Here is a 24,948-nt window from a genome sequence, read left to right on the forward strand (position 1 = left end):
AGCTTGTCTTTTTTCCCACACTTGCTTTCTTCTGTGCCGCCGGCTGCTTTTACCCGCCGGCAGCAGCGTGCCCCGAACGAGAGGAGGGGCACGAGTTCCGAGACATCATAAATGGAAAGGGCGTCATCATTACCTCTGGGTGAAGTGACCGGGGGTGGAAAATGCGTCCCACACCCGGTCGTCCGTCACCATAAATGCACTGGCAACGGGCGCCGTGGAGAGGGCTCACCGGGCAGCCGCAGAGCGGCCTGGCGTGCCCGTCCTGTCTTGTTCCCCTGCCACAGTAACGCGGCAGACGGAACATCTCGGCCCTTACGACGTTATCCCGAGACGGGTCGGATGGCACGAGATGGGACCCGTGCATTCAATGACCCCACGCCCTTCTGCCAGAATGTGGCAGGAACTGACACCGAGCGTGGCGGGAGCAGTTAGAGGTGACAGGCCACGCGCGCTCTTTAATTGCGGCCTTGGGCCTTTGACTGGCTGACACCTCATCGATGGGCCCCTCGGGGGCCACTGTCAGGGGGCTTTCTGGGTCGTTGGGGAACCGAGTGGTCGGGGTCACTGTACACCTCCCCGAGCACTCTCTCCCGAGAATACCCTTTCTTGATCCTCGGGGAACCGAGTGCTCGGGGGTACTGTTGACCTCCCCGAGCACTCTCTCCCGGGCACACTTGTACGGATCCTCGAGGGACCGAGTGCTCGGGGGCTGCTGCACACAGCCCCGAGCACCTCTCCCGGAACTTCCTTTGTGGGTCCTCGGGATACTTGGGCGCCCAGGGAGCCACCGCTCGCGGCCCCGGGCACACTTCTCCCGGTACTTAGCCTTCCTGGTCATCGGGGGACTCGGGTGCTCGGAGGTCACCGCACACCTTCCCGAGCACTTTCTTCCCGGCACTTAGACTTCATGGATCATCGGGGAACTGGGGTACTTGGGGACCACCGACTGTGGCCCCGAGCGCCCTCTCCCGGGACTTGATCTTTTTTACCTTGCGGAGGAGACTCCGCGGGATGGCGCCATGTGACGGATTGCTGGCCTGGCCTCGGGATTCGGGGACCCCCGGTTCCTGATACACCGACAGTGTCAGTATTTGTCCAGTTTGTATCGCTTAGTAGTTATTCAGTAGTGTTCAGTACTTCAATACTGACAAATTGTGACACTATCGAAAAAAACTATTGATACTATTGAACAAACTGCTGACTCTACTGAATAAACGACTGATACTACTGGCAACTACTAACAGGCACTGGCACTATTGAATAAAAACTACTGACACTAATGAACAAATTATTGATACTACTGGTAACTACTGACATAACCTATTGAACATTTTTACTATGATTTAGAACTACTAACGACTACTGAACAATTTTCAATGGATTGAAACTAAATTTTCATTATTGAACACTACTAGACTACTAACTACTGAATACTACTGAGCAACTATAGGACTGTTACTGTGAATGTACGAGATGTCACCTAGAGGGAGGTAAATAGGCGTTTCCTGAAATTTAAAACTTTGCAGCGAATTAAACTATCCGGATAATTCGAGTTAACCTAGATACTCCGGATTCGGAGGTTCTGGGTTCTGCCTGGATGAAACAGAAAAATGAAGCCTATGAAATTCTAAGTAAATCTATTTGATGTCACGTGGTACCACATGTTCCTAAGGATGTATGAAGGCTTTTCAAAGTATCACCTGCAACAAAAAACACACAAACACGTAGATCGGGGAATATCGCCCAAAAACAACTAGAAGAATAAAGAAATCAAATGAGACACGAATTTATTTCCCAAAGTTCGGATCAAATGATACTACATCTTCGTTGAGGTGTTCACAAAGAGCCAGATCTCTCTTAACCCTTATCCTCACCGAGCGACCACGAAGATCGAGCTTGGGGCTTACTCAACTTTCTTCTTTCCTTGCAGAAGTGAGGATAACCTTCACAAACTTCCCGAGACACTCCACAAGCTTGGGTGCTCACCGAGTGACGTCTAGCCGTCTAGGAGCTTCATGCTCCAAGAGTAAAGAACGCGAGTTGACGGCTTGATGAAGACCTCAAGTGCTCAAACAATGGAATTTTGCTTACTAGCATTCAATCACACTTTTCCAATCCCAACTCTCAAATCCTTGCAAAATTTAATGAACTAGAGGAGTGGGAGGGCTTTGAACTAGTTTTGAATGCTTTTTGTCTCGAGTTGGTTCAGCAGCAAATGAAGGAGGAGTGAGGGGGTATTTAAACCAGCCCCCCAAAATTAGTTATTACGGTACATTTTTCGCTGATCCAGAGTATCCAAGTCAACCCAGAGACTTCGAGTTGGCACTTATTGCACAGCCACGAGCCTGTTCGGAACCCAACCTGGAGGGTCCGGATGAACACAGGACCCAGAGTATTCGGATCAACCCAGAGACTCCAGGTGAAACCTTTAGGCTCTAACCGAGACTCTTTGCCGGAGTATTGTCCAGAGACTCCGGTTACCTGGAGTATCCGAGCCAACCCGGAGAATCCAAGTTGAAATCCGACCAAAAATCGAGAACCCCCTGCTGGAGTATTGTCTGGAGACTCTGGTCACCCGGAGTATCCGGGCCAACCCGGAGACTCCGGGTTGAACTCTAATTACAGACCGAGAACCCCCTGCCGGAGTATTGTTCGGAGATTCCGGTCACCCGGAGACTCCAGGTCCCGACAATTTTTTAAAACATCCGGTGTTCGTGGGGTGATATATATCTCTCATCTTTGATCTAGAAGAGTTATTTGAGCACTGAGACAACTTCAAGTCAATCTAAACGCATCTCTCTTGATAGTATGACCCACCTATACTCAAATTCAAAAATAAAATAAATTCAAATCTATTGAGTAACTATATGCCACTTCTCTTTATTTTTTGAGGGACACCAACGTCATTTTACTTCTTTAAAGGGACTAATACATGTCCAAAACCTCATTAAAATCATTAGTCCCTTAATCGTTTATCATAAATTATCCAAAACCCACATAGTGTGCCTAGATGCACTTTCATACTGAATTATTAATGCTACTTGACTACTAAAACTATTGGACATATTTTGGGCCGGGTGTGTTGGACCGGGGTGTGGTTATGTAGTTGCCACTGTGAGTGTCATTGGAGGTTACAAGTCGGCCATCCAAATAACTCCACCACCTTTGCATACTACTCACGAGTAACACCGTAGTCCATAATTCTAAAGTGGTCTGACAGAAAAAGGAAAATTAACTATTCTATGACGTGAACAGCATGGAAGGAAAAAGAAAAGGTAAAAGCTAAATTTCGAGCGTCGCATGGCATGCACACTCGGATCGCCATTTTCTTGTCATCCGGCAGCATTTGTTCATTATCGGGAGACGCATATGCTTTCTCTCACGCACGATGCATCCGTTTGGTTAGCGGGCGGTTTTCTCTCATGCAGGATGCGTTCATGATGGTTTTTTCTTCCCACAGCGGCGATACGTGGCGTTTTGTGAGCGGACATGTTTAGGCCCACATGAGATAGCTTTTCAAATCTCGGGAGTCGCGCTGGCTCATTTCTCACCCTCCTCTGTCTCTCCAATGGTTCGTCTCTCTCTCTCTCGCTCGCAGGTGACTCTGCACCCCAAAATCAATTGATTTAGGGTTGTGTTTTAGATTTTGATCCAGTTTCGGGAGCGCGGGTAGAGGGAGGTGCTGCGAAGGAAGGTATTTAGGGAGTGCACGTTTTGTGTTTGTGATTTGATTATGTTCCCCTCTCCCAAATCGATTTTGTTGTGATTTTTGCTTTTGTGGGTTTGATGAAGTGGATTGGGAAATCGGGGGACCGGTGTTCGTGCATGGAGGTGAGCATATTTTTTTCTCTAGTTTTTGGGTGGTTGTATTTTGATCGTGTTCTCCTCTCCCAAATCCACCTGGTGTTTTTGGGTTTTTGCTTTTGGGGCGCATGATTTGGGGCGTTAATTGGGGGATCATTTGATTCCTCTTTTTATTTTTGCTATTACATTGATTTGGAGTTGGGATTCGAGGAATTGCTTTATGTGGAAAGGCATTATTGGATGGGGTGGTGATGACCAAGGTGAGTTTCATAGATGATTCAATGTTTTTCGATCTACACGAGGGAGAGATATCATATCGTAGTTTCAACTGGAGTAGCTTCGATTCTTCTACAAATTAATTTTGTTAAGCATGCAAGAATGATGAGTGACAAGCACTGAGAGGGGGTACTTTTGAACTTTTCATTGGCATAACCTTAGTACAGGGATGAACTTTTTACATTTCATGCATGCTGAATCGGCTACAAGAAGGTCTATGTAGCAGCACAATCAACTTGAATCATTGGAGAAAGCAACAATTTTAATTTGGTAAACCAAATTCATATAAAAATCAAGAGCTAGCTTCATGCACCTTTGCTCACATACATTCTGCATAAAAAGATGCTGAAACATGTATGTGCCATAAGCAACAACTCTGCACACTATGACACCAATACAGTGACCAACTTCAATTTTTATGCATGTTGGATCGGCTATAAGCATGTTTGTGTTGCAGCACAAGTAATTTGAATCATTGGATAAAGCAACAATTTTAATTTCGCAAAGCAAATTCATATAACAATCAGATTTGTGTTGTAGCTTTTTACATTTTCATAAATCAGGAGCTAGCTTCATGCGCCTTTACTCATATACATTCTGCATAAAAAAAATGCTAAAACATGCATGTTCCATAAGCAATAACTCTGCACACTATGACATTGATACAGTGACCAACTTAAATTTTTATGCATGCTGGATCGGCTATAAGCATGTTTGTGTTGCAGCATAAGTAATTTGAATCATTGGATAAATCAGTAATTTTAATTTCGCAAAGCAAATTCATATAAAAAATCAGATTTGTATTGTAGCTTTTTACAGTTTCATAAATCAGGAGCTAGCTTCATGCATATTTACTCACATACATTCTCCATAAAGAAAATGCTAAAACATGCATGTGCCATAAGCAACAACTCTATACACTATGACATCAATACAGTGACCAGCTTAAATTTTTATGCATACTGGATCAGCTATAAGCATGTTTGTGTTCCAACACAAGTAATTTGAATCATGGGATAAAGCAACAATTTTAATTTCACAAATCAAATTCATATAAAAATCAGGTTTTTGTTGTAGCTTTTTACAGTTTCATAACCTTTTTCATTTCAGATCATACAACAATAGGAGCAGACATGTGTGAATGCAGGCAAGTTACACTACAATATGATCATCCAGTCTAAAATCTTTTCTCTAGGAACTTATTCAGATCTTTTCTTAGGAGACAAACTATGTTTGACCTTCTTATAGGCTAATTCATTCAAATTTGTGTCGGATCTTTGTTAAATGTTAATTTTTCTAGACAAATTCTTACAAATTTGCGTCAGATCTTGTTCTGATTTTTTGTTTCTGGGAAATTAGCCTGATAATATTTTTTTCGAAGAAAAATTCATGTTAAGTTGGGTCGTACCTGTGCTCCAGCTCTTCTACTGTGTAATGGCGATGGCTGTTCTATCGAACCATAGCGCCGTGTCCTCGGAGGCGGCGTGTTTCCTGTGTGCCTGGTTCGGCGCGTCTCTGGTTTTTCTCTGGTTCGAGGATAGGCCCCGTGTGGTTCGGATCCGCGCTCCGCCCGGGCAGGCGCGCTCCCGCGCGTGGAAAGACAAGTGGGCTGGAGCGTGCGGACAGAAATACCAGGGCAAGCACTGCCGGAGTGTAGTCGGGTCCAAAAGAAAATTCCAGCAGGTGCAGTCAAACCAGTCCGCCTCTGGCAACAGGCGCCCAGCGCCGCCGGCGCCGCCCACATGGCAAGCCACCCGGCGGCGCGGGCCCCGCCCTGCCTGATCCATCACATCACATCACAGCCAGAAGATCGGTATGCGACGTACGGGCGAATGGACGGAGTGGCGCGCTCGCAGTTCCTCGTGCTCCCGACCCATCCGCCACGGATTCCAAAGCGGATATAGCAACGCGTAGCGGCACAACCGACCCGGCGTCGCCACGCGAGTCCGCGACTCGTCTCGTCGTTTCCCTTCCCCTCGGACCCAAGCCCCCGCACCACCAGATCCCACCCGCTCCGCAAATCATCGCCACGCCTGACCTCGGATCAAGGCGGCACTCCGCTTAATCGCGGCCGGTTCGAGATCGCTGATTTCTCCCCCGGGTGGCTCGGCTTCGGCTCCTTCCCTTCCTCCCTCCCGGCGCGGGTCCCCTCGGCGGTCTCGCGGTGAGTTGAGTTATCGCCTCCTCGGGCCAATCTGCCTCCCGCCTGGGATTGTTTTCGGGGTTCCGGATTGCGGGGTGTGGCGTGTGGGGAATGGCGAGTCGTCGTCGCGGTCGCCGTCGTGATCGCTCTCTCTCACATTGGGCGTTTCGTGCTTTTTTTTTGCTTGTTTGTTTGATGGGATGGTGATTGATTTGTGGTGCTGGGATTTCGAGCTTGGTTGTACCATGAGCTTCCCGGGAGTGGTTTTGTGCGGATTTGGTAATTGGTAGTGAAGCAGTAGAGTTGGATGTGGCGTGACGAATCGAACGTGAGTCGCAGGTTCTTACGTGGCGTGGGGAATCGGATCCCGCAGCCACGCGAATTTGGTACCGAGGAGCAGTGGAGTGCTCGCAAATTGATGTCGTCGTTTTCCTAGCAATCGAGCTGGTTGGAATCTAGTTATGTTTTGTTGGGCTCTTAATTCTCCCAATTTGATTTGCTTGTCTTCGCATCATCGTCCTCGCGTGTGGTTTCGTGCAAACTAGAAGTTTGTTAGCGTCTTTTTTGAAAGATCAGAAGTTTGTTACTATGGTTTGGAAGCTCCATGGCCTATTTGGCTACGCCAATTCGGTGCCCTGAGCTATGCGCGTTCCGTTTGGCGCGCTCGAACGGTCAGCTATGTTCCAGTTGGGCTGCCTCTAAACAACCAGCGTCAAAAGCAGTTCCAGATTTTCCCTGCTGTTGCTTTTATATTTTGCCTTCTAAGTCATTCTTAATGGCAGGGTTTGCGTGGGTCACTGGGTCCTGGTTGTGAAGGCCAAAAGGCAAGGAAAAGAAGGCTTCGGTCTCAGGTCTGGGTCAAGCCATGGTGGAGAGGTCGCTGCTGGAGGTGCTGGCCACGGCGGCGCAGGGAGGCACCACGGGGACGTCGGTGCTGGACATGCTCAAGTACGCCATGCTGCCCATCGCCAAGGTGTTCACCGTCTGCTTCATGGGGTTCCTTATGGCCTCCAAGTACATCAACATTCTCCAGCCCAACGGCCGCAAGCTTCTCAACGGGGTGAGCTTTGTCTCTAGTAGTAGTAAAAGCTAGCTAACGGGAAGAGGTCCAATGGACAACGGCGGTTGGATGTTGTCCAAAGTAGTAAGAAGTCGAGCAGTAGAGGACTTGACTGTGCTGATACGCTTTCTTGCTGTATCGAATTAGACTGACATTTTCATCGTTTGCTGCAGCTTGTGTTTTCACTTCTGCTTCCTTGCCTTATATTTTCCCAATTGGGTCGATCAATTACATTTGAAAAGATGATACAATGGTAAGGACAATTTGGATGGATATCATGCTTCAATTTTGTCATTATCTAGTAAACTAATACTGTTTTATGCTTCATCCTAGTGTGTTGTATTGTTCTTGAATTCTGCTGTGTAAGCTATTGACCGAGATATTATTTTCAGCTAATATTCTATCTACTCTTATGCGCTCTATATGCAAAACTCGTGGTTCTTACTATTATCCCTTGATCACTTACAGTAACCCAAATAGGGATGCAAGCAGACTGCTCACTAGCCCGCATAAGAGCCCGCATGCTATTTCATTTTCCACCCACTAGTACAAAAAGTGGATGCAAAAATATAACTACAGTTGTGATTAAGCAGGCCTCAAAGCCCGCAAGCCCGCCCCACTTGCATCCCTAACCCCAAACATCTGACTTCATTTTCCAACTGAAATGGAAAATTAGATTACTTAAAAGTTCACTCAAATGGTTTACTATTGTTGATGTTTCTGGCTGGTCAATATTTAAGTCATGAACTTCCAAATGGAACAAATTAGCTTTGCGAACCTCCAAATTTCTACAAAAGGACAAAAAAAGGACCAACTGAAGGTGAAGGAGACGGACGTTCAAGTATTAATTTGGTTCCAGTTGGATTTAGGGCCCAATGGAATTGACCTCAGATTTCCAGGATTAATTTAGTAGCTCTATTTTGTTCTTTAATATACCGAAATATTGCAATCTCTAGATATTGGAGAAACTATTCGAAGCCATCTGTTACATATAAAAAATAATAATTTAAATTGTCAATGTTTCTTACTGCCAATATATATCTTGTTGAAGTTGATTGAGCTTGATGTTCGGGGACTATTCAATCCTCGTTTATTTTTACATATGCGTCAATTTACTTCCCCTTCTGACATATATATGTATCTCAAGTGTCCACTAATTATGCAGAAACTGCTTTAGAAGTATGTTCTAGAGGCGTTTTGCTTTGTAAAATAACTGTTCTGCGCTGTGCTCTGCTTTTCCTGTTGTATTTTCTCATAGCGGTAATATTGGCATATTTGCAGGTGGTATATTCCAGTAAATATTGTTGTAGGTGCAGTGTCTGGCTCTTTGATTGGCTTTGTTGTGGCATCTATCATCCGCCCCCCTTATCCATACTTCAAGTTCACTATTATCCATATAGGAATAGGTACCACTTTCCTTTCTTGAAAACAATTTGCATTTCTATTTATCATTCCTCTATTTTACCGATACGAGTCCTTATTTTTTATGCAGGAAATATTGGAAATATACCTCTGGTCCTCATTGCAGCATTATGTCGGGATCCATCTAATCCGTTTGGTGACTCCGATAAATGCAACCAAGATGGAAATGCGTATATCTCATTTGGTCAGTGGGTATGTCGTATTCTTCTCTTTTCCCGAGTCATACATGTTCATGTTTTAGTCAGAAGTCAGAATAATCAACTTGCAGATCAAATATAACCTCTTAGCATATAGAATAGGCATACGAATAGCTGTTGAGATCCTTTACATGTTGCAGGTTGGTGCAATTATTGTTTACACATATGTGTTCAAGATGCTTGCTCCACCACCAGGACAAACCTTTGATGGCTCTGAAGAAGATGAACTTCCAATCAAGGCATCTGGAGAGAATGATGTGCCCCAGCTAGGCAAATATCCTTCAAACACTCTCACAAGTACTGTACCAGAGGATGAGCCTTTGTTATCTGCTGAGGAAGTTCAAAAAGAATGTGGTACTTCTGTAGGATCAAAGGTAAGAAAATGTAATCAAGGACTTAATTTTTCAAATATCAATTTGATGCGCTTACTTCCCCCTGAAAAATAAATAATTGTTTTTCGTGTTAATGCAGATAATGGACCATGTTAAATGCGTGGTTAAATTCCTAAAAGACAAGCAGCTCCTCCAACCACCAATTGTTGCATCTGTATGTATTGCTGCTGCAGTATTCTACTAGCAACCAATACAAGTTATTTCTGCATTCTGTGCCTTGACTGTTATTTTACACTATGCACAGGCTTTCGCAATTGTCATTGGTGTTGTCCCATTACTGAAGAATTTTGTGCTTACGGATGATGCGCCTCTGTTCTTTTTCACAGACAGCTGCCTCATTCTTGGGTATTTACATGTCTCATTTTCGGTTTCCTTTTGCAAAATACAAACCTCTTGCCAATAAATTTACCAAACTGATACGAGTATCTAGTGCCTAATTTTGTAACACACTTTCAGGGAAGCTATGATCCCATGCATTTTACTGGCTGTTGGGGGCAATCTTGTTGATGGTAAGCATCTATTTTATTTGAAACTCTGGAAAAATTGCATGGGATGAGATCATCCTTAGCATAACCATCTTACAGGGTTTAGAGGCATTTCTCATGATCTCAACTTTACCCGTGTTTGTGGCAGGTCCTGGTGAAGGAAGTAAGAGGCTTGGCGTGCGTACCACCGTTGCTATAATTTTTGCACGGTTGGTCTTGGTCCCACTTGCTGGGGTTGGCATTCTCTTGTTAGTTGATAAACTTGGTTTCATTCCAAAAGATGACAAAATGTTCAAGTTTGTCATACTACTGCAGCATTCTATGCCCACATCAGTGCTGTCAGGTACGAGAAACCAATATGGAATACTCCTTATCACTTATCATGTGTATAGATTCTTCTAATACTTTTGTGTGTTACATGAGATCTGTAACCTAATTGGGGGGGGGGGGGGGGGCACGTTCTGCATGCTAGCAAACCACGTTATGGAATCTGATTGTGCGATCATTTTGTTTGCAGGTGCTGTTGCAAACCTTAGAGGGTGTGGAAAAGAATCTGCTGCCATCTTGTTCTGGGTTCACATTTTTGCCATATTCTCCATGGCAGGATGGATCATTCTCTATTTGAGCATGCTCTTCTAAGTATGTCGCTCCCTTACGTAGCAGCTTCCTGCTCGCATTTGCACCAGTGCAGATATAACAGCAATTTCATGCTACTGAAAGTTACTTTGATCGGATATTTGGCCAATTGATCTGCAGATACCTCACTGCACAGGAAGATCTTTGAAAGAAAATATCATCCGAAGTGTCGACAACGAAAATAGTACATGACCTGTACAATAGCCACAATCATGGTGAGAGCTTCACTGCATCAGAGGTACGAGTTGTATCACTACAGATATACGGTCTCTCCAAGGCTATGATAACTGTGGTCTCCTCCCGCTGCTGCAAGCAGTGAGCAATGAGAAGATGGCACAACGTTGTTACCCTGCCTCTATATTGTCACACCGAACCCTTCAGGTTGTGATGCCATGTTCTTCCTATCAATATGTAGTGCCTTTTTTCCTCCCCCAAATAATGTAGTGCCTCATGATATTGATGCTTCAATTCTCTGCTTTGTTCAAGTGTATTTGTTGAGATGTCTATGTTGAGAGCTCGTGTTCAAATAATAAGGTATAGTTTTTAAATACTGTATCTCTTATGCATGCCCATTCGGGTGTTGATTGTGCAACACATCATATCGAACCATGCAGAATCTGTGCCCACTGCTCGCCCATCCGTGGACCTGATTATCAGACCAGACTTGCAAGGTGCAAGCGCGAGCCAACGGTTTCCAGCATTTGTCTTGTCACCTTTACCGACAGCGATACGTTGTCTAAAGTTATGCAGATCTGATATCATATGAAATGTCGCCTGATGTGCTTATAGAGTTATAGATAGATCTCGTACCCTGCGTACATGAACTAACAAAGTTCCATCCCATCAAGGCAGGATCAACAATTGCGTAACTGAATGAGGTCCCAATAATTTTTTGTTCTGAAAAAAAACTAGAATATGTGTTCCGTCTGAATAGAATATACCACCAAGATTCGAATCATGCCAGCTGTCATACTCATACACGCTGGTGTTGGAAGATGAGACAAGACAAAAATGCCAATCAAGCGAGCTTTGCATCATCTGATCTCTATGGCTCTATCATCTGTACTGCGGAACGCCGTGGTTGGTCGACTGACCACGCAAGGCCACCGGGGCACACGACGAGTCGGCCAACGTCGCATGCTGAATTTCTGATCAGCAGATCTCGCGGTGTGCTCCTACAGAGGCATCGCTTGGACGAACAGGCTGCAAGGCGGACAAGCAAAGGTGTGGCTTTATCGCGCTGCAGCGTGTGCAAAAGAATCGGACTTTCGATAAGCCCTGGACGCGCTCGCACGCGTATTTATCGATACCAGCTGCCATCGTGTTTCGAATCTATTTTCTTTGGACTGATGCGGGGACCAAAAACAGCATGACTCTTTTGGTCTAAAAGCTGGAGATTGAGTGCTTGCTCGGTTGCTTGAGGGTCCGTCGAGCATCATGCCCGTCTGAGTTCAAACCTGACGTAAGTTAACACGGGCACAATCATTAAAAGAAAAATGTATAGAAATATTGGATCAGAGAGAACCATCAGGGCTCAAATATTGGTGCTCATGCTTTACACACGTAAATATTTTCAGCGACTTGTTTGTAGGTGCCTATGAGTCATCCTTGTAATGAAAAAAAAAACTGTGGATTAGAAATCTCTGAAACCAGATGGTCCTAGAGGGCCTTTGGAGTTTGGACCCCGTCTATCCAGTGCTGGAGTGGTCTGTACTATCACACTCTACACAACTATGCAATCCCAAATAGACCGTTGCTGACTCGCTGCTGCACAAAATAGGGTTCCAAGCCGACGTGATTACGTTCCTGGCGGCTGGCGCTGTGGGGTCAAGAACCAAACAGTCCCTTCGTGCTCAAGACGCAGCAGGAAACGAGTACACACCATGGAATGTCCGTGGAGACGTGAGTGCTGCAAAATGAAAGCAATCCCCACAGGTCGAATGAAAGAGAGCTTACTTCACATTGCAGTATCACACCGTCTTCCAGCTATGCTTTTCCCTCTCCCAGTGGTGCTTTGGAATCAATTCCATGACGACAAGGAAGCAGCAAAGCAAACACAAAAAACAGCCCCCATAATCATCTCGGAATAACTTTGCAGCGTGGTAAAGCACTCCTGTGAGAAGACGAATCTCACACCATCGTTTTCGCTGGTCCGCGTCGCCGTCCTGCTACCTCCTCGCCTTCCCTCTCCTCACGCAAATGGCAAAAACATCGGTCGAGTTCTGCGTCATCTCTGCCCGCGGCATGGGCCGCAGATCGTCGCTGCTCAAACCGCAGTGGTTTTGCGTCGCATGGGTCGATCCCAACAGCAAGTACTGCACCAAGGTGGATGCGTCAGGGAACTCCGACCCAAGTTGGCGCATGAAGTTCTCCGTCTCGGTTGACGAGCATGGTCTAAGCAGCATGCAGCAGATGGCGCTGACAGTGGAAGTATACAGGAGAGAGCCAATCTTCCTTAGGGAGCACCTCCAGGGAGCTGCCGTTGTCCAGATGAAGGAGTACTTCGACAAATTTGAGCATGGCGAGGAGCAGTCAGGGGCTATGGAGGAGACTGCAAGTTTCCAGCTTAGGAGAAAGAAGTCGGACAAAGCTCATGGGTTTGTCGATATATTCATCCGAATCTGCAAGCAAGAAGATGCTCATGCTCAGTTTTCAGGTAAACAGAGACTTATGTTTTTCAAGATAAAAGAGTATGGGATGGCATCCATTGTGCTAACTAGGAATTCAGAATGACACTTGTAGGTAAAATAGGTCATTTTGTGAAAACTTTTGCACACAAACAATACAAAGTTATGTTTAACCATTAGAGAAAGTGATATAAGATGATGTTAAATGACATTTACCTTGTTGATTATAATACAATCCACATGCAACTTAAGTCAACTTAAAGGCCTCTTTTGTAAAATTGCAGGATCACATGACGGTTCCAAGCACCCAAATCAAGTCGGCATCACATTAGCTATAGAAGATGGTCCAATTTATAATTATCCCCCACAGCCTTCAAGCCATTATAGGGGTCACAGCCAAGATGATGATCACTACAGCAACGCCATGCCAATGACCACTATTACTCGCCCAGGACCATCACCAACAGGAAGTAATAGCAACAGCTATCAACCCCCAATGATTCCACAAACCCTGCCACCTCCAACTGCAAACCCCAGTTTCTTTCCCCCGCCGTATCCTGCAAGGGGCCAAGTGCCACAGAGCTACATAAATCTGCCACCAAGAAGGTTTGCAGGTCAGAATGGTGCGCCTAACTTGGGAATGGGCCTTGGAGCTGGAGCACTGACTGCTGGAACTCTGATATTTGGTGAAAACGTGTTGCCAGGACCAAGTTTCGGTGCTGGTCTAGATGGTGCGAGGCTAAGTGTATCTTCAGATGCGCCATTCTAACTTATGAGCTATTGTCAGCCCATGTTGCGCTTGTTGTAGCAACATCTGAAAAGTTACGGGCATTCTATCGGATATAATGGAGTTATGTTGCTCAGATGGCTGCAGTCCTTCATCCAACCTATCAAGGCATGCAACATTTCATATATCATGTCAGCCTCAGGGTATCCCCTATCCCCACTGACAAAAGCATGCATCACTGTTCCACTACCACCATTTTCTCCCCCAACTTCAACCCAATTGCATCCGGGGGCAGCCTTCTGCACCCCTCGCCGTCTCATCTCACCTCTTCCAACTCCTCAAAGTTGCCCTCCCAACCGTAAGTGTTGGCAAGCAGAACCCATCCACCACTCCCTCACTCCTCTGCCATCATCAGCATTTTAGCTGCCTCTTGTGTTCTCTCCTTATCACCATGCATCCGGCATGCTGCAAGGTGTGTCCACCATGCACCAGCACCCACATCTCCCGCTTCTTCTACTACCTTTCTCGCTTCATCCAACCTCCCTGCTCGCCCAAGCATGTCGGTCACACATGCGTAGTGCTCCAGCTGTGGCTCCAACCCAAACTCCTCTTTCATCCTCCTTAGAAAACCCTTCCCTTCCTCAACAAGCCCAGAGTGGCTGCAAGCTGACAACACCCCCAGAAGCGTTACCTCATCTGGCACCAGCCCTTCTTCTATCTCTGTCATCTGTTGGAACAACTCCAGTGCCTCTTGCCCACGCCCATGAGATGCATAACCATCGATCATAATGTTCCATGACGCCACATCCCGTTGGTACATACAATCAAAAACACGATGAGCCTCATTCAGCTCACCACTCTTCGCGTACATGTCTGCCGGTGCATTGCAAGCTAACACGTCAAGTGCACCATCATGAGCCAGTCCGCTTGTCACGATATACCCATGCACCTCCCTCCCAATCTGCAGTGCTGCAGTTTGCGCGCATGCAGGGAGAACAGCCACAACGCTCACTGCATCCGGCCACACCGCAGCACGCCTCATCCTCACAAATAGCCTCATCGTTCCCACGTGGTCAGCCGAGTACTGGAGCGCCGACAGCATTGAGTTCCAGCTGAACAGATCCTTTTCTTTTTCTGCCATGCCCTCAAACACCCTCACTTCCCGGAAAGATCTATCAACGCGTTACACACGGATGCCACCTCGTCAAATCCTGATTTCACCAGCAACCCATGAACCTCTGACCCACGCCTCAAATCTGCTGTCGCGGTGCAAACTGACAGTATCCCGGTGACAGTGAAGCTGCTGATCTCCACCGCGCCTTCCTCACTCCAGGGCGCGGTCAAAGCACCCAAGCTTCGCGAACCCATTTATCATCGCGTTCCACACCACGACATCCCGGTCGGTCAATTCGTCGAACAGGAGGTGCGCGTGGTCGGCGAGGCCGAACCTGAGGCATGCGCGGAGCACGGCGCTGGCGCAGAAGAGGTCGTGGGCGAGGCCGCAGCGAAGGCCGAGCGCGTTGAAGCAGGGGAGCGGGGCGGAGGGCGGGAGGAGGAGCGTTATGGCGGGTTGCAGCGCGGCCGGGGCGGAGCGCGCGTAGAGGGAGACGAGGGAGGTGAGCGCGGCTGGGGAGGCAGCCGGACACGAGGAGGTGCGCGTGGAGCGGCAGGAGCAGGCGCGCGGAGGGAGGGGCCGTGCGGGAGAGGATGGCGGAGCGGGAAGCGCAGCGCCACCATCTTTCGGCGGGCGCGTTGGGTGGCGGGGGCGGCGAGGCGGGCGCGGCAGAGTCTTTGGGTTTGAAATTTCTGATGCCAGCGGTGTGCTCGGCCTTGCACTCGTCTTCACCAGACGGCGGTGTCAGCCAGCCCCTTTCCGTGGCCAAACGTGGGGCGCCGAGGGCGAGTCGGCGGCGAGATCCGCAACGGCTTTTCGGCTCATAATTTGGGCCGTGCTTTAACGTTGCGGCCGCCGGCGGGGGACAATTCGGCCTGTGTTTTCGCGACTTGGGCCGTTTCTGGGGGCCTGAAAAGCATCAGCGAAAGAAGCGTAGCGCGGCAGCTGCGACGAGAAATGATCGCGGGTTCGTGGATCCGGTGCCGGTGGTGGGGATCTCGGCTTCTGGCGGGGGACACGAGCTCCTGGATTTGTGCTCCCGGTATCCTTACTTTACAGGCGCCAACAGCATCAAAAGTTTAAAGAATGAGGGAATGGGTCGGTTCAGATGGCCTTTATTTGTCGCAGCCTCGCAGGCCCTCGTGTCTGTGGGGGCCGCGACAAGCTAACAGCTGCACGGCGCATGGCTTGGCGATGCTGCGTGCTGCTAGCAACGCATTGCGTCGACGCCGTGGGATCTCGTACTTTTCTAGTAGGAGGATCCTCTACGTGCTTACGTGCTCCGCGGGCGTGCGGCGCGCGGCGAAGACTTCGCTGGGAGGTGCGGTCGCACGCTGCTGGGGACGCCTGGGCGGTCGGCACTGAGCTTGGATACTTAGCGCCCATATCCAAATTTTTTGACGAGGTGATTCTCTGATAAAAGCAATAGTTTGTGGTAAATTTTATAAGAAGTGAGGGAAGCTAGTGTTTTTTTTCAGAACCAAACATTTAGTTTACTTCAATGAATCGCTCCTATAGAATCACTCTGGAAGATAAAAAATTGTAAACTATCGTTTTACAAAACTCTCACTAATTTCACTCTGTAAATGGTCTAAAAACTCTGCTAAATAAATCCTTAATAGCCCCTGCACGAAGTTTCTCTCGATTCACCAATGTAACTTTCGGGCTGTTCAGCTTATCCTTTATGATCAATGCTTATAGAACACAAAAATTCCACTAAGCTTTATAGACATATATTTTATTAGGACGTTCATTTATATTAAAATTTTTATTTTAGTAATTGGTGAAAAATTGTAAGTTACATGAGAGAATTAATAGGTTTATAAGTAGAGAAAATCTACGATTCGCCATTGAATAACTACTGATTCTACAATTCGTCATTGAATAAATTCTGTTTACTTCTATACCATCGAATAAATGTTTCAGTTACTTATATGCCATCGGCTTCCGATACTGCCTTCTGCTATACTGTTCATGAACAGTACCCGAGAATAAAAAAAGTCAAAAAAATATGTCGATTTTTGTGCACGCTCTATAATTCATAATCAACCTATTTTAACTGTATTCACCAAAAAATACTGTGTAAAATTCAAACTAAAATTTCTCAAAATGAGCTACTTTTGTAATACTGTGCATTACAAAGAACTAATTTTTTCACCGCGGGAAATAATTTTAGAAATTATTACATCACATTAGAGGAATATTAGTAAATTTTCTCAGATTTTTTGTAAATTTTTATGAGGCTTAAAAATTGCAAGAAGTTACAAAAGTAGTACATTTTGAAGAATTTTAGTTTGAATTATATACAATATTTTTAGGTGAATACAATTAAAACGGGTTGATTATGAATTATAGAGCGTGCACAAAAATCGACATATTTTTTATGATTTTTTTATTCACAGATACTGTTCATGAACAGTGCAGCCGATGGCATATAAGGAACTGAAACATTTATTCGATGGTACAGAAGTAAACAGAATTTATTCGATGACGAATTGTAGAATCAATAATTATTCGATGGTAAATTATAGATTTTCTCTTATAAGTAAGATAGGAGAAATAGATGGTTAAGATTAACGTGCATACCCAATAAATACGAAGTTGCATTTTCTCATGCCTGTGGCATCCTATGATCCCTCACCTCTGTCCTCTCGTCCAGTACACAAAAACTAGCAGCATAAATACAAACTGGGGGAAGAGAGGCCAATGTAGCATGTGAGGACATGATAGGGTCGCGCACAGATCGGCAGGCGAGCATTGGTCCCGAAACAGCAAAACGTGGCGCCGGTTCCACTTTTTCCTACTATTTCCTCGCGTGGAGCGTGTCATCGTGTGCCAGCCTTCCGCGTAGGCTCACCGCTCACACGGGAGAGTTCCATGTGCGCCTGCCTGGTTCCAAGTTTCCAACGTGAGTTCCATGGCTCCCCACACCTCACCCACAGCTCTCGCGCGTGTAAACGCAGGGCCGGCCAGGGGGTGGCGTTCGTCAACACATGGGTCTTCTCTTTGCTGTTGGCGTTGTTTGCCGCTTTCTCCGGTAGTCTTGCGTGAGATTAGCATTTTCTGGGTGGAGACTATCGGTTTAGATCCTGTTTGTTTCAGGACGTAGAAGCTCATTTTGAGTGAATTATAGATTGTGTTATAATTCAGTATATATTTATAGAATATATTTTTAAAATCTAATTGTTTATTTACTGAATTCACAATGCAGAGACAGATAAATATGGCCTTAATTTGTTTACCGATCGATGGTCATTAGTTACGAAGACGGTGGTATAAATATTCATCCATCATATCAGCTTATACGACTAGACCATGCTTGCTTCGTATGATTCTTCCTTCCTGCGGTCAATGAAACTCCTAAAAAAATTGTGTACTGAGGGAGGAGAGATGTACCGGGTGAAAAGATTTCGAATTCGAATCCAACCTATAACGGAAGATAAATAAAGCACACGTATTCAATACATGATGCACTAAACGCAAACATACACATTAACACTATTCACCAGCACAGCCGAATACATACATGTGGGCAGTATAGTATCTTCTCTTTGAATTTTTTTAGACCAACTATCTTTTACTCCCTCCGATTATAAATGTAGGTCGTTTTAGACTTATGTATAAGGATTAAAAAAGTAGATTAAATGATCTTGTTGCCCTTTATTTATTCTACATTGGAAAAGATAACTTATTCATTTGTGAGAGTGATAGTATTTATTAAACAAGGGTAAAAAGAGAACAAAAGAGAAAAAAGTGCATAGAAGTTTGAGAATAACTTATATTTAGATAATAGTTGAGGAGGCTAAAACGACCTATATTTATAATCAGATGGATATTTAGCCTCTATACTTGTCTACGCTACTCCGATCCGTTCTCTATTATTGTTGTTTCGGATATGAACACAATAACATATATCATTACTTTTCTAACTATGTGTGATGGAAAATATATTTATCTTAGTCTATATCAACTAAGGAAAAAAGTAATATGCTACAAATCTTTTTTTAGAAAAAAGGTGTTCATCATTTTTTGTGGGCCCTCATTACAAAGCCTCATATTAGATCGCTGGCTTACAGATCGACTTATTACTTCTTAACAAAGAAAATCAATGCTTTCATGTGAGCAAGTATTTTTGCGTATCAACAACCAATGTTTTGATTGGAAACCATTTGATCGCACGGATCTTCAAATGACACATATGAGAAAAAAAACTATATTGGATGGATTAGTGTTATGATAATAATTATGCTAAGCGATAAACCTATGTGATAGGGAGGAGGTGCCATACCAAGCTACGCATTCGCCTCACCCTAACTAGACAGTCTTACGGGATTCTTGAATAAAACATTGCATCTTCCTTTGATTCTACTTTGTGCGAGATATCACAATCAATTATAATTCAGGTTACATAAGGTTATTATCCTTATTGTATCTTTTATTTGGAAATCCAAGGCTAGTAGATCATTCCCTTGACTCATACTGATGAGAAGTTTTTTATTCTACAAGAAATCAAACAATAAAGGTCAAATTGGCCTATTTCTTACATATACCAATTGAAATACGTGTATTTGCCGGTAGTAGATAGTAGTTACGCAGTTAAGTACTTTTTTATGGGAGAATATATTTGGTTAGCGGTAAGGGTAGAATGAAGAACAAAGGGTGAAACACCACACACGAATTTGTGACATAGTAGAATGGAGTTAAAATGCCGACTAGAGGTCCAAGACTCATAAGATAAATAAAATAATGATCCAAGTAGAGACATTTATGCTATAATATATCAAAATATTGCTGATGTGATACTATTATAGAGTAATAATCTACATTATTGATCTATAGTAGTGGTTATAGTAAATAAAATAAGGCTTGGATATCGATAATGGATGCATGAGAGGACCTAAACAATCTTTAATCTAAATTTACTCTCATCATAATAAGATGCGGTGGAACAGTACTTAAGATTCACTTAATTTTTTAAAAAGAAAACTAACTAAACAATATCATGGAGACATGGAGCATATCTTTGCCGATGTGACAAATTCACTCTGCAATTCTGCATATACCTACGAGGCTACAAGTATATACAGGCTGCCCGCAACGCATCCCCTAAACCCTACGTCAAACCGTGAAAGGAAAAAAAAGTATCACCAACCGGCGGCGGCTGCCAAAAACCTACCTTACCACCGCTATAAACCCTACGAAGAGGGTAGAAAGGAGGCGAGCCAGCCGAAGAAACACCCAGAGGAAGCGGCCGTTTTGGACATCTCCTATGCGCGATTCCGCTGGAATCCTCCGAGATTGATTTTACGGCACAGCGGAAAAGAGGAGATAAACACGCTAAAAACTAAGGAAAAAGGAAAACGCAATCTTCTCTTCGTCCACCGCCGCTTCTTCTCTCCATTGGTAGCAGCTTAAGCCAACGGTCTCCAATCCAGCCCGCCGCCATGGAGGCGCTGGCGGCCACGGACAAATGCTTCTCCCCGGCTAGGGCGATGTCCCCGATGCCGATTATGAGGCCCCCTTCATCGCCGGACGCTGCCGGGTACGATGCTACCACGATTGGATTCTTGAAATTTACTCGCTTTTTTATGCTTTGTTGTTGGAACCGTGATGTAATCTTGTTCCTCTGTTCTTGGTGTTCTTGGATCGTCGTCTGAACTGCGTTCTGTGTTTTTCTGTGCTGGTTCGATGGGATTGGATTGTCTTGGATTCGGGCGGCGCAGTCAGTACCTGGATGAGTTGCTGCAGGAGCAACAGAAGCTTGGGCCTTTCGTGCAGGTGCTCCCAATCTGCGGCAGGCTGCTGAATCAAGGTGAGAGATAATTCTACTTTTTAGTTGCAGTCTTGCTCAGATTCAATAGTTCATCGGTTCTGTTTCTTTATGAGCTCTGTCTTTATGATAAAAGGGCAGTCTTTTTATTTGTATGTTTATAAAGGCACGTCGGTCTATTGTGGAATCAATTGTACGATGAACTTGGCGTAGTTCCCGTGTTTCAGTATACGATGGAAGTGTTTGCGTTATGAAAAACGGTAGCTTTATCGATGATAGGTAGCTTGTCATATGCCATTGTTAATGCTGATCGCTGATTTGAACTCTTGGAACCATGATATGCAGAGATAACGCGAATATCAAGCATGCTTTCGCACCTTGGAGTTAGGGGAAATGAGAGGTTGCCAATTGCAAGCCCAAATCATATGCATCCATTGCCTCGGGTGACTAACTTCTGTGGAAATAGTTTTGGCCCGTGGAATGGGATGCATCCTGAGGTATTTGTGCTGGCTACTAACATTATTATGCCATGATCAGTTCATTCATTTACTTTCTAGCTCTGCATTGTGTGCTATCCAATTATGTGGAAAATTGATACTACAGAATATATAGGCTGTCTGAGACAGAAGTTGGATACGAACAAGGTAAGTCAGAAGTAAGGAAATACAAAGTTGTCTTTTTGGTTGTGGTTTCATTAAGATAAACTCCATAGTTTGTAGTCATGTAAACCTGTATTTAATGCGTTTAACCATAAAACTGCTCTTTGGATAGTATAGTTGTTCAAGAGTGCTATGTGGATGCCAAGATGTGTCAAATTGAACAAACAAGCTACCTTCACATTTACTTGTAGAACATGTTTATCAAATGATGCACATATGAGTTCCTTTACAAATAGACCTGATTTAGTGAGCAGGGATACATTGATAGAGCCTTGTTTGTTAGGAAACTACAATCAATGTTCTTAGCTTACTGTTTGACTATCCATTTATAGGAAAGCCTGAAAGACATCATCTGTTGATTGAAACAATGCACGCATATCGAATACTTTGATATCATATATATATATATATATATATATATATATATATATATATAATATTTAGTTATGAATTGAACATATTGGTTCATTTGTTTTTCTTAATGCATTGGAGATTTACCAATGCATTGGGTCAGTTTAGTAAACAGTGTGAAGGTGAACAGGAAGCAAGTTTTTTGTTTCTTCGATCGCTATGACCTAAAAGACCTTACAAGCTTACGCCATATAAAAGACCTTAACATCACTCAAAATAGTCTCCACCTGCTACTTTAGTGAGCTAGTTTCATACCGAATGATATTTTGCACCTAGCCCATGAGTACTTGTGAAACTAGTTTCATACCAAAGCCCTGAAAATGTTACAAATTTTTTTTTAATCCGAAGGCCTAAGTCTTACACTGCTTGAAAAGTCAACCTGTTTCATGCTGAATGATATTTCTCCCCTCAAGCTTCCTTGAATTTTTTTTAGTTTAGGAGCTAATTTTGTTAATAGAATGGTTAAGATATGGTACAAGAAATTTTTTATTTGAAGGCCTAGGCCTTGCCTGAAAAATTGGAGATATGCAGAATATTTTTGAATTACTTCTTATCAATTATCATGCATGTTGAGAGGACAATAGCACTTTCAACTACTCATTTTATGCAACTATGTTGTCCATTTTATCTCCAAAGAAGTACATTTAACTTACCATTCTGTTTTTAATACCATGGCTTTTCAGAGAAATGGTTTTCCTAGGGGAGCCATGGGCTGGCAAGGTGCTGCACAGAGCCACCCCTCTTACATTGTCAAGAAGATTGTGCGGTTGGAAGTTCCAACAGATGCTTACCCTAACGTATGATCTTTCCTTCTTGCGATGGTTACTAATAATCAAGCTGTTATTTATTAATCCCTTGACATACCTCATGCAGTTCAATTTCATTGGCCGCCTGCTTGGGCCGAGGGGAAATTCACTGAAGAGAGTTGAAGCCACTACAGGCTGCCGTGTTTTCATCAGAGGCAAGGGCTCCATAAAAGATCCTGTCAAGGTAAATAAATCCTATTTCCATGTACCAATTCTTTAATTAGATGTATACAGTTGTTGGTAGCATTTCATACTGGATTATCAGTCATCATTATAAGTTAGCCTTTTCTAGTAGCCACCTGGTACTAATCTTATATTCCACTGTGGGCAAGCGTAAAATGCTTACATGCCATTCTTTCTGTTTCCTTATAGGAGGAACAGCTCAAGGGAAGGCCTGGCTATGAACACTTGGGTGATCCAACTCATATCCTGATCGAGGCTGAATTACCTGCTGATGTCATTGACGCAAGACTGGCACAAGCACAGGAAATACTAGAGGAGCTGTTGAAACCAGTGGTGCATATATGATGCCTATTCCTCTCTCTATATTCATTCTTCAATCTGTTACTCATGAGCAAACTGCAACATTTTTAAGAAGTCAAGGAAATGAAATGTTCGAGATAGTTCTGAAACAAAAAAAAAAATCGTTGCTATTCAAGTATTGGATATAAGCCATTTATAGATTAGAAATGTTAACCATAGACCAAAGGTACCTTTGCTCGTCTTTTCTCTGACATCCACCTTTGTTAATTTTATTGTCGTATCCCTGATATTGTTCCATAACTCATAACATATTGTTCTGGAGCATTTGTGCCTACTTGAAATTATTCTCCATGGTTTGTTACCATGACTAAACAAATTGAAGAGTAGTATGAACAACCAGTTAAACAAACAGACCAGTAGAACGCACAGGCAGCTTTCTTCTTCATTTCTTCTCTTTGTAAATCTCAAGTCTTTTATGGTTCACTATGTAGGATGAATCACAAGACGCTTTCAAGAGGCAACAACTTCGAGAGCTTGCTATGTTGAACTCCACATATCGAGAGGATAGCCCCCATCAGAATGGCAGTGCCTCTCCTTTCAGCAATGGCGGCACAAAACAAGGGAAGCAGTAACTGCGGGTACTCATCCATCCCCCTTGATCCTTTCAGAAACTCTCTAGTCAGTCCTGCTCTCATGACATAGCTTCTGATGCGCAAGCTCCCGTGATGGTGTTGGAATCATGCCATTGCCAGCTGGTGAATTTTGATCTCCCTCATGACATTGACCTGCGGCTGAGATGACAAGTAGTGAGCCCTCCATGGTTGTATAATTAGAATATTTATTGTTTCCTTGTCACCGACTGTTAGTGCTGATCGATATGGTGACAGTGCAGAGAGTTCTAAGTTGCAGCGAACTAGAGTTCCAGAATTTTAAGCTGTTTGACTATGAAATTATGCCTGCGCATATATATACACACATGGTATAATTTGTAGCCAGCTATAAAATTGGCTATCCTATAGTCAGGTTTCCTATCATGGCTCTCCTAGTTCTTGAAAATCTATTCCGTGTCGAGCTGGTCCTGGTTGCGTTGTAGTCTAGCCGAGCTGATTATGATTTGCTGAGACTGGTCATCGTAACTGATGAGCGTCGAAGAAATCAGATCTGATCAGGTGGTTCAACAGCCAGACGTTTTTCCTTACCTTCTATTTGTGAGCCAAGCCGAAATGAGCCGGTGGAAACTAGTGGTCCAATCGTAATTATCGTCCTGATTGTGAAAATCAGTTAATGCTTGATTGTCGGGTCTACAAGAATCAAATCAGGCCTCTAAAATTGTCGACTATATTTGATTGTGTCCATTGCAGCAACGAAACCAATGTCAACTATATTTGGATTGTAACTATTTGGTGGTATTTATTATCCTGGTGGCCGTCATAGCTAGCTCCATCTATGAAACAAAGAGATGTATTGATTGTGTTACCGTAAAATTACCGCACCTATTACCATGTGCTGATAATGAGATATTTTTTTTTTCTACTATAAAATGTTGCTCTATTTACTAAAAAATGTAATGGTGTGGTTTGAATCAAACTAGCGTAAGCATAATATATGTAACGTACATAAATCATTAAGCATCATCTATGAACCATGAACATGAAAATCAGCTCGGACTTCTGTTTTTGCCCGACTCAAACCGTGACCAACTCGGCGTCTGCTAGTTTGATTGTCGCACACCACCAATATAGACTAGTTGAAAGTCATATGATATTTTGCTTACCACAAAATGTACATCAATTTACCATATAAAGTGAAGTGAATTATGATATTTAAATGCAACCATGATAATAATAAAAGCTAACATCAATTACGACAATGGAGTGTGGTAGTTACTACATTTTTTATAGTGATTGTATTCGTTTTAGATGTATAAGATACCGTG

General features: G+C 44.1%; 3 protein-coding genes and 1 pseudogene across 7 annotated transcripts; 3 read left to right on the forward strand and 1 right to left on the reverse strand.

The window, feature by feature from the left end:
- The first annotated feature begins 5,745 nt into the window (after nt 1-5,745).
- LOC133923148 (protein PIN-LIKES 6-like) lies at nt 5,746-10,963 on the forward strand. Of its 4 annotated transcripts, none has more exons than XM_062368590.1 (12): nt 5,747-6,244; nt 7,006-7,283; nt 7,457-7,536; nt 8,565-8,689; nt 8,776-8,897; nt 9,043-9,276; nt 9,374-9,448; nt 9,539-9,639; nt 9,751-9,803; nt 9,928-10,122; nt 10,297-10,418; nt 10,536-10,963. In XM_062368590.1, the coding sequence occupies exons 2-11, from the start codon at nt 7,089-7,091 to the stop codon at nt 10,416-10,418; spliced, it is 1,302 nt and encodes a 433-aa protein (XP_062224574.1). In that variant the 5' UTR covers nt 5,747-6,244; nt 7,006-7,088; the 3' UTR covers nt 10,536-10,963. The 4 variants fall into 4 exon arrangements, with proteins under 4 accessions (XP_062224576.1, XP_062224574.1, XP_062224582.1 ...); XM_062368598.1 differs by lacking the exon at nt 5,747-6,244 and adding an exon at nt 6,276-6,681; XM_062368602.1 differs by lacking the exon at nt 5,747-6,244 and adding an exon at nt 6,276-6,670.
- Nucleotides 10,964-12,262: 1,299 nt separating this feature from the next.
- Nucleotides 12,263-13,811, forward strand: LOC133923186 (uncharacterized). The gene is made up of 2 exons (XM_062368617.1): nt 12,263-13,071; nt 13,327-13,811. The coding sequence occupies exons 1-2, from the start codon at nt 12,615-12,617 to the stop codon at nt 13,809-13,811; spliced, it is 942 nt and encodes a 313-aa protein (XP_062224601.1). The 5' UTR covers nt 12,263-12,614.
- A 53-nt stretch (nt 13,812-13,864) lies between these two features.
- On the reverse strand, nt 13,865-15,627 carry LOC133923176 (pentatricopeptide repeat-containing protein At3g14730-like; annotated as a pseudogene).
- A 4,378-nt stretch (nt 15,628-20,005) lies between these two features.
- On the forward strand, nt 20,006-24,043 carry LOC133923197 (KH domain-containing protein SPIN1-like). Of its 2 annotated transcripts, XM_062368630.1 has the most exons (8): nt 20,006-20,425; nt 20,607-20,695; nt 20,999-21,150; nt 22,407-22,520; nt 22,597-22,713; nt 22,902-23,045; nt 23,504-23,650; nt 23,730-24,043. In XM_062368630.1, the coding sequence occupies exons 1-7, from the start codon at nt 20,328-20,330 to the stop codon at nt 23,642-23,644; spliced, it is 855 nt and encodes a 284-aa protein (XP_062224614.1). In that variant the 5' UTR covers nt 20,006-20,327; the 3' UTR covers nt 23,645-23,650; nt 23,730-24,043. The 2 variants fall into 2 exon arrangements, with proteins under 2 accessions (XP_062224614.1, XP_062224610.1); XM_062368626.1 differs by having other exon boundaries at nt 20,008-20,425; nt 23,504-24,043.
- The last annotated feature ends 905 nt before the right edge of the window (nt 24,044-24,948 follow it).

The sequence above is a fragment of the Phragmites australis genome, chromosome 1 (genome assembly GCF_958298935.1).
Source record: "Phragmites australis chromosome 1, lpPhrAust1.1, whole genome shotgun sequence".
NCBI lineage: Eukaryota > Viridiplantae > Streptophyta > Magnoliopsida > Poales > Poaceae > Phragmites > Phragmites australis.

Excerpts from the sequence above, each read along its gene's own strand:
- LOC133923148 (XM_062368592.1), top strand. The coding sequence starts at position 7,089 with ATGGTGGAGAGGTCGCTGCTGGAGGTGCTGGCCACGGCGGCGCAGGGA. Across the intron at positions 9,277-9,373 it reads GTACTTCTGTAGGATCAAAG|ATAATGGACCATGTTAAATG; the intron begins GTAAGAAAATGT and ends GTGTTAATGCAG. Across the intron at positions 9,640-9,750 it reads GACAGCTGCCTCATTCTTGG|GGAAGCTATGATCCCATGCA; the intron begins GTATTTACATGT and ends ACACACTTTCAG.
- LOC133923186 (XM_062368617.1), top strand. The coding sequence starts at position 12,615 with ATGGCAAAAACATCGGTCGAGTTCTGCGTCATCTCTGCCCGCGGCATG. Across the intron at positions 13,072-13,326 it reads TGCTCATGCTCAGTTTTCAG|GATCACATGACGGTTCCAAG; the intron begins GTAAACAGAGAC and ends GTAAAATTGCAG.
- LOC133923197 (XM_062368630.1), top strand. The coding sequence starts at position 20,328 with ATGGAGGCGCTGGCGGCCACGGACAAATGCTTCTCCCCGGCTAGGGCG. Across the intron at positions 20,426-20,606 it reads TCATCGCCGGACGCTGCCGG|TCAGTACCTGGATGAGTTGC; the intron begins GTACGATGCTAC and ends CGGGCGGCGCAG. Across the intron at positions 22,714-22,901 it reads CCATAAAAGATCCTGTCAAG|GAGGAACAGCTCAAGGGAAG; the intron begins GTAAATAAATCC and ends GTTTCCTTATAG.